Source organism: Zonotrichia albicollis, chromosome 1, assembly GCF_047830755.1.
Source record: "Zonotrichia albicollis isolate bZonAlb1 chromosome 1, bZonAlb1.hap1, whole genome shotgun sequence".
NCBI lineage: Eukaryota > Metazoa > Chordata > Aves > Passeriformes > Passerellidae > Zonotrichia > Zonotrichia albicollis.
In genome coordinates, this window is record NC_133819.1 from 62,685,545 (window position 1) to 62,694,617 (window position 9,073).

General features: G+C 38.2%; 1 protein-coding gene across 1 annotated transcript; it reads left to right on the top strand.

Annotated features, from left to right (window-relative positions):
* Window positions 1-1,357: 1,357 nt before the first annotated feature.
* Window positions 1,358-5,948, top strand: PRL (prolactin). Its single transcript, XM_005481776.2, has 4 exons — window positions 1,358-1,531; window positions 1,920-2,027; window positions 3,444-3,623; window positions 5,508-5,948. Exons 1-4 carry the CDS (start codon window positions 1,382-1,384, stop codon window positions 5,697-5,699), a joined length of 630 nt encoding a protein of 209 aa, XP_005481833.2. The 5' UTR covers window positions 1,358-1,381; the 3' UTR covers window positions 5,700-5,948.
* Window positions 5,949-9,073: the final 3,125 nt, after the last annotated feature.

A 9,073-nucleotide genomic window follows, 5' to 3' on the forward strand; every position in this document is an offset into this window, starting at 1 on the left:
TGAGGTCTTCCAGCCACATAATTTTCCAGAAAGGGCCTGAAGAAAGGAACTTGATGCCTTTTGTCTTCTAAGAGTATCTTTGCATGGGGTGGTGTAACAAAAAATTGGCTTGAAGGGTGTCACATCTGCACGTGAAACTTTGGATCTGAACTGGTTTGCTGCACACTAGATGTCATTACCCACAAATCTAGAGGTGATGAGGTAATTTTGAAATTAATGTTTTCAAAATGTTCATTGACTTTCCAAGCCAACAAGTCTCAGGTTTTCACAGTTTTTCCTTAGAGCACTTTCCTAAATGCAGTATCCAGCATGTACCTGGCTCATGGGGGAGGAGGAAGGCTTACTTTAATATTGTGTAAATCCAACTTTTTTGAATGTAGACCTAAAAAGAAACTTATCATGTGACGTCCTTGGAGATAGTTTTGCTGATTTTTGAAGCACACTTTCATTGAGCATTTTTAAATAAGTCTAGTCAACCAATATAGGTAACACATCAATTTCCAGAAGTAAAAGTCTCAGAACAAGTACGTTCATTTACCGAATATTTTAATTATCTGCCATTGCTTTTCTCTGTATGTTTTATTTCACTGAATAAAAAACTTAACTCTGCTAAGTTACCATGAAAATCTTTAAGCAGATTAGGTTTTTTTTAGATAATGAGAAGTCCTCTATATCAGTTTCAGAAACTCAGGAGAAAAGGCAAAAACTATCACCAATTTCTTAGAAGTAGGAAATTTAGGGTTAAACTCTAAAGAGCAAAGAAGCACAGCTGCTGGAAATCTTTTGAAGGAACTCCCAGGACAATCACAGCCTTAAGAGTGACCTAACCACCCTCCCACAAAAATTAATTTTAACTCCAAATGTTTGCAAGAAGAAAAGGACCTCTGGGATGAGGAGGAGGGAAGTTAAAAAAAAAAAAAAAAAGAAGAAAAAAAAAGGACCAATTTATTTTCCAAAATTATATACCTGTGTAAATATAAATATGTATCTATATTTGCACTGTGAAGAAGTTTGATTTGTTTTTTCTTCTTTTTATCACTCTGTTATAAACCCAGACACGTAGTAAGAGACTTCAGAATACACTGTACAATGCAGCACAGGTTGCCTTGTCTCCTCAAACTCTGTAACTGGCTCTGCTATACCATCAGGATGATAAAGGGGAGAAAGGATAAAAGAATTATAGAATTACAGTGTGTCTGACCTGAACTGCTGGAGCAACCAGCACAGAGGGTACTCTGAGCTGTGTGACAGCACAACCCAAATCACCCAGCATCTGGCTCTGACAGCTGCTTCTAAATACACCTGCAAGTCAATGTGTGCCCATTTCACCGTGTTTTAAACTTGAACAGGTTTGTTGCTGGCAGCCCTTCTGGTGTCCCACATGCTTCTGACAAAGGAAGGAGTGACCTCTATGCCAATCTGCCCCAATGGATCTGTCAATTGCCAGCTTTCCCTTGAGGAGCTTTTTGACCGAGCAGTTAAACTTTCGCACTACATTCACTATCTCTCTTCGGAAATGTTCAATGAATTTGTAAGTAGTCTTTTCCTGAGAGCAGGAAAATATAAAATTGCAATTTAATACTTTTTAATCACAAACATCTGTTAACATATAATAAGTAAACAAGTATGACTGCTGCCTGGTGAAAGTCCCAATGGTGACCAAATTGGTATATAGTCCTGAATGTTGCTAAGATCCCCAGCACTTCTATTAAAAGATGCCATTTTCCCATCATTCTTCATCTGTGGAACATTTGTTTTTGCTGGGTGCCAGTTCCAATCTAGAGACTCACCAGAAACTTTTGACCTTTACAGTACAAAAGCAGTGATAAAAGCTGTGGAACATCGATTAGCTAGAACAGTGTTTGAGCTGAAGCTCTTACTTTTCTGTCTTAATAACACCTGTCTGCGCTGATCTGCAGGATGAACGCTACGCCCAGGGCCGGGGTTTCATTGCAAAAGCTGTCAACAGCTGCCACACTGCGTCCTTAACCACTCCTGAAGATAAGGAGCAGGCTCAGCAGATTCATGTAAGTCCCACTTCCAGTGTAATTCAGTGTAAGACAGAGCAGGGGAAGAAAGGGAAGGAGGGTTACAGAATACTGAGGCATCTTTCAGAGTGAGAGGGAGATCAACTGAATCAGAATTAAAAAGCCAGGAAGAGGAAAGCACCAAAAATTCAAAGTTGATTTAACATTTCAATGGTTTTAACATGCTAAGTTACAAACCATAGAGCATATGTAAGTACTAGTGACTTTCATCATCCCTTCCTTTTCCTGTATGGTACATTATTCACTGCATCTTAATTCCAGTTAAAATACAACCTCATGGAGCAATGCTGGTTATCGTGTTTGTGCAGTGCTGAGAGCACCACAACCTTTAAACATTATTTTAAAACATCTCATACACAGTTAATATATTCACAAACATAAGAACATATTGCTATATATAGATAGAAGTAAATCGTTTTCCAGTAACTCAAAACACTGGCATTAATAAAAAACATTCTTTCTGTTAGCAGTAGGCTAAAGTGGTCCCATCATCATCCGAATACAAAAATGTGTATCGGATGTGAAAATCTGCAAAATATGTGTAAATAGAAACACACTACATACCTACATCATTTATAATAATTATAAACTTTAGTGAGGATCATCTCATTCGGTCTATGCTCACAGATATGATTTGAAAATTCTCTGGAGAAAAAAATTAGCAGAGCTGTAAAAATGGGGCTGTTCCAGAGCAAAATCTCTACGAGTTTCATGGTGGTGGTGATATCTTCCCAATCTCACAGTATCACCAGCTTCTCAGTGTGTCATTTAGAAATTCTAGTGGGAGCAATAGAATTCACAGCCCTGGGTTGTGCATCTAGCAAAGAAGAAAAGGTTTAATACTGCCACGAACTGAACCACAGGCTTGATGAATTCCTATTGCCCACAAGAAAGGACAATTTTTAAAACCAGAGAGCTACTGCTGGAAGCGCTGTTGTTCAAAGGGGAGGACAGATGAGTTATGTAGAGGCAATAAAAGCTATTTGGTGGTTTACCATAATGTGCACCTTCCAGTCAATACTAAATTTAAAAAAAAATATATAATCAGTGGAATTTAAAACGTTCATCCAAAATCAGATAAGGAGCTCTGGATTTGCTTTCACAGAGATGAGACATAGTTATGCTTGCTAGTTTTTAATGCTGAGAGTATTCAATTATATTTCCCACCACAGAATGGCTCATGCAAATATTGTGGAACACAATGACACCAATGACAAATTTTGAAAATGCAATTGCACAGAGGTATCTAAGACAGGGCTGTAGGGCACATTCACGGATAGGTCCTGGAATAAGTTCCTCAATCACAGCATCTGAGGACACTGCTCTAAATGCCTTCTAATTTTACCAGAATTAGCTTTCTTCTTTTAACCACCTTCCCTTTCTATGGGTGTGCAGCATGAAGACCTACTGAATTTAATTCTGGGAGTTCTGCGTTCCTGGAATGATCCCCTGATCCATCTGGCCTCTGAAGTACAAAGAATCAAAGAAGCTCCAGAAACCATTCTTTGGAAGGCTGTGGAGATTGAAGAACAAAACAAGCGACTTCTAGAAGGAATGGAGAAAATAGTTGGGCGGGTAAGTCAGTCCTTAACACCCTTCCAGCCAATTGCTTTAAGGAAGACACGTACATTGATAGGCTCTCCCTACCTGGAATATGAAAGGAAACAATAGATGTGAAAATATAAAAGGAAGACAAAGTAGTCAATTCTGAGAACTTTTCAGTTTTCTTCTTTCAGATTTCTTCTGCAAACTTGCAATTTCTAAAGAGACAATGTGATATGATTGTCACAGAATAACCCCTGACACTCCCATGCAGCTATGCTTCAGGGGAAGGTGTAATCATCAGGACTGACTGTGATCATTCTATCTTTGAGCCTTTTCAGTTTGCAATCCTGATTGTTTAAGGATACATCCCCATTTTTTCCATATGCATATATATATATATATATATATATATATATATATATATGTTTCAGCATATTTATATGCATCTGTATACAATTAGGTATTATGCAGAGGTCTTGGAAACAGATACTGTGTTTAAAACAGCTCTGTGGGTCTGGGCGATTGCAAAGATGTGGCATATAAAGTAACCTTGATATCTTTCATTTCTCTTTTCGCACCACACCGATTCGTCTCGACTCTGTGTCTGACTTTGCTCCCCCTATACTTGTGAGTTTAGACAACAAGGCTGTTGTCTCACAAAACCCATACTTGAATAGCTCTTGTTGCCACTAATTGATTGAAAGCTTTCCTGAACAAACCCAGCTCTTGCTTGTTTATTTTTAAAGGGGCCTCTGTCGGTTGGTGAATTTATCATTCTGTCAGTGAGTTAGATGCTGACAGGAGCTTCTGACTTCACTGCTCTGAGCAGCTGAACAGCACAAAGAGTGCCACCATCACTGTATCCACCACTTTCCACTAGATCACTCAAAGTCTCTCATTCAGTTAGGTATCTCTTCACTCAGAAACCATATACCATCCAGGCTACAAATACATTTATCAGTGTAATCAAATACATCTCTATCACACATCCATGTGTAAAAATGGCACAGCTGAGGGTCCAAGATAAGAGTGAGAAGTCAGGTGCTGCTCCAGTTGCCCTGTCACCACCTTCTCATTCACATTATTTACAGAAAGAGATAAGACTGGCTCATTCATTAGTGTCAAACCATATTTTTAAGTCATAGTGGGTCTATATTTTTTTTTTGCCTTTTGCTTAAACTGAATGATAACAGTTCCATAGATACTCTCCTATATGTCTTTTCAAAGTATGACTTGTGTGAAATAAGAATGGTGCACAAGAACCAATAGGCACAGACTTCCTTCCTGCTATGAAAGGCAGATTTATGTGATAAAAGAAAATTAATGATTGCCTTCAAACAGGGAGACCTAAACCAGTCTTCGCCTCAGATACTAACTTACTACATGTGTTCCCGCATGTAGCTTTCTAACATTACAAGTCATTGTATCACACAGCATATTTTTTTTTAATGGAGTCAGTACTTCTGAATATCTATTATTGAGAGATTTTTCTGATAAGGGCTGAGACTAATCTGTTTGTTGCACAAGAACAACTTCTAAGAACAAGTTTTAACAAAGTTTTGAAGGTGGAGGGAGCCAAAGGGAGATGTCCCTGATGAGGCCAAGCATGAAGGAAGGATTGCTTTCTCTGCAGTCAGGTTTCCTTGAATACTGGTTAATACACTAGTTGTCTTAAAACACTACTGAGACAATTATGCTTTTCACATGTTTTAGGAAAATAAACTGAAAAATCTGACAAATTCATTAAAAATCTGAATGAAGATATAGAACATTTTACAGAATAATGTGCGCCTGAAGAGAAAGCACATTAGAAGCCATACACTAACATTCTTCAAGGACAGTATTTTAAATTCTGCCTTCTACATCTAGTCAGGCTCACTATCATTTACTATTAATAACACTTTGTGTATTTAGGTTCACTCTGGGGAGGTCGAAAATGAGATTTACACTCCATGGGATGGACTTCCATCCCTGCAGCTTGCTGATGAAGACTCCAGACTCTTTGCCTTTTACAACCTGCTGCACTGCCTCCGCCGAGATTCCCACAAAATTGACAACTATCTCAAGGTTTTGAAGTGCCGCCTAATCCACGACAACAATTGCTGAGTAATCATGGGCCTGATCACGTTCTGGAGTCATTCATTGTGTGTTCTTGATGCTTTGCCACTTTATGAAAATGGCACACTGTGCAGAATCTGTATCATCAGTAACTTTCAATGTGTTTGTATGAATTCTGGCTGCAACAAGTAGCACCACATGTGTTGGTGCTTTAAAATATTACCAACCACTTGTACGACAAGAATATACTTCTCTGTCTGATCTCCTCCCCTAGTAGCATTTCAGTGATAAACTGGATGCAGATACAAATAAAAATGTTCTTAAATCCAAAAGCATCTAACACTGGGTGGTATCAGTGAATAAAAAATAGATGGCATGCTGTATACCTTTAACAGTAGCTTCTCTTTTGGGATCTCAATCTCCAGTTACTGATAACAGGATTTCTTACTTGCACTGGTCTTTACACCCTCTCCAAAAAGGGAGAAAACAAAAAGCAGAGACATAAAAAGGCAGATTAATCACACCAAACTACCCTAAAGGGATTTTTTTTCTGAAATCCAATCTGCTTTTATCAACTCTTTTACTTGGTACAAAATCTGTCAGAGCAGGAGAGAGGAAGGTTAAGAAATCCATCTTGACTAACACAGCCTTTGATTCCCCATGCAATTCATGGAGAGAGAAGACAGAGATTTTTAAGGACAGAGATAAAGATATATTTACATCTCTACTGATGAGAAAAGGTATTTCCAAGGGAAGGTTCACTATATTTGAGGTAACTATCTGAGGGCAAAGGAACCAACTGGTTTCAGTAGTCTCAAAAGGCAACGACTGGGCATTCATATCATATCCATCTACCTTTCACATTCCTCCCAAGCAGTGTGGTGGTTACAGTTACTTGGAGAATTTTGAAGCCATTAAAAAGCACCAGATGAGCTTACAATTCTTTTGTGCTAAACTGAATGTGTCTCCATTCACTCTGTGTTGAGTCAAAAAGCTTTTAGGACACTCATTTGAAAACACTATGGTTACATACTGAAAATTTGTAAAGCTCGAAATATTGACCACTTTTGAAAAAATCTGGCTTACAGTCACACAGCAAGTAAGAAGTCAAATTGCAAAGGAAGCCATTGGCTGTAGACCATACCTATATGTTGTCTTTGTAAGCAATAAATAAACTCAGCCTCGGCTTCATCACACAGTTTCAGCAAACAGGAGCTTAATTTCAAATCAGCTCCTCCTGGAGTTGGCTTCCCCCTAGATAAGCATTCTGCATTGCTCCAGGTTGGAGCCAGCTCAGAGGAAGAGCAAAGCACCAGAGAAGATGGGTTTGAGGGCTGAAGCCTTTCATTACCATAGCAGAATAAGCACAGCCATAATTGGTATTGACGTAAGAGATTAGACAATACCAACTGCTAGGAAGGCCTCATTTTAGCCATTTCTCCACGAACACGATGATACTTGCATTTCTAATTGTGTATATATACATATAATGGCCTCTTAATCTCTTCATGTTTTCAATCATTGATTGCCTCAGGCTTTCTCTGGATAAGTATACACTAAACCCAATTTTAATCTATAAAAATCACCTTTACAGTAAGCAAATTCCTTGTAGGACAGTCACAATTGACATATTTCCTTAAGCTCTGAAATGCACAAAACCTGGGGCATATGCAACAGCAGTTTAACAACACACAGCTGTACAGCACAGTGAGGGAAGAGAATGGGTAAAATTTGCCTGGCAAAATGCAAGTGTCCCAACTAGAATTTAAAATGGTTTTAATATTCTGTTTTTTTGTTATAATGCCAATGGAAGGGGGAAAAAGAAGCATTTTAAAGGAAAGGAAAAATAAAGAAAAAAGAAAAAGAAAATATGTCCTTTGTAATTATCATAAGTGCTTAGAATTACAGTGTGAGTTCTTATTGAAAAGAAAACATGAATAATGGGACTAGTCTGTATTGAGCTGGAAAAACAATTATGCCTCACTGAGCAAACTCCTACCTCAGAATCTCTTTAGAATTCAAAAGCAACTTGATTAATAGGGTAGACATTCATAATTTTACACTTATATGACTAGATCTAAAACAATGACTTTCATTAACTGCTTAAAAATTACAGTGCTAAAACAACTGGTTAAAACTTGCATGCACTGGCTTTATATAGCCTATTTTAGCACAATAATGAGTTTTTTAATTTCATAAGGAAAGATACAAGAGGATGACAAAAAGAATCTAAACAACTGAAAAGCTATCTGTTTTGCAGCTGCTTAACTAAAGTAGCATTAAAAAGTGATCTGGTTAATATTCTGAGTCATCACAGCTGTCACAGAGACAGAGAGACATAGGAACCCATGAACACATTCGGAGCTACACCTACCTGTAAAGTGCGTTATGGGCATACCCTTCAGACCCTGAATGTTCAAACCACAATTCAATTAGAAAATCTATTTCTTAGAGCTGCTGGTAGGAAAAACACATACTTACCCTAATATTAACAGATGGATACTAGGAAAAATGTCTTCACACTGAGGGTGGTGAGGTGTAGTGAGGGTCCTATGTATTGGATGAGTGGGTCCCAGCTATTCCAAATGAGCTACAGCTGTGAAGTCCTTAGTTGGGCAGCAGCTGTAGCTCATAAAGATAAGTGGGATAAAAGGGGTGGGCTGAGAGCCCTGGAGGAGTCCCTGTGAAGCCATGAAGAGCTGCATAGCAGAGAAGAGCTGCTTGGTAGAAAACCAGCTAGAAGGTATGGACTTTAAGACTATAATAACAACAGTATGGGACTCTAGAAATGTGCAATACAAGATAACAACAGTGAGGTACTGGCACAGGGTGCCCAGAGATGACGTGAATGCCCCATCCCTGCTAGTGCTCAAGGCCAGACTGGCTCTGAGCAACCTGGTCTAGCAACAAAAGTGTCCCTGACCACAAGGGGATCGGCTCTTTATGCAAAGATGAACTTTAGGGCCCTTCCAAACAAGTCTATTTCTATGACTCTATGATTCTAACATTTTGTTAATTAGCATGTTTGTAAGCCCTGAGCAACTATTGTCTTTTGTCTAACAAGAAATTACATAGAAAAACTCTTATATTATATAAAACTGAACTGAAAACAAGCATGTTCTTTCTAAATAAAAGAAACTGGTATCTATAAGCACCTTTCCCAAGTGTATTAAATTTTTGCTACTTCACAAAATACCTAGTTTTCTAATTATTTATTCAATGCCCAAATTTGCCATATTTAAAAATTTGTTCTTATCTTTACTTCTATTCATTTAAGATTGCATGGTGACAGGAATGGAAAGGAAAGGTCCACTTAGCTGAAATACAGGTTCTATCCTCTTTTAATATCATATTCACACTCCCAGAGATGGCACTAAATTTAAGATAACGCTTTGTGACATGAAATCTAAATGGTAGGAAGT

Excerpts from the sequence above, each read along its gene's own strand:
- PRL (XM_005481776.2), top strand. The coding sequence starts at position 1,382 with ATGCTTCTGACAAAGGAAGGAGTGACCTCTATGCCAATCTGCCCCAAT. Across the intron at positions 1,532-1,919 it reads CGGAAATGTTCAATGAATTT|GATGAACGCTACGCCCAGGG; the intron begins GTAAGTAGTCTT and ends GCTGATCTGCAG. Across the intron at positions 3,624-5,507 it reads TGGAGAAAATAGTTGGGCGG|GTTCACTCTGGGGAGGTCGA; the intron begins GTAAGTCAGTCC and ends TTGTGTATTTAG.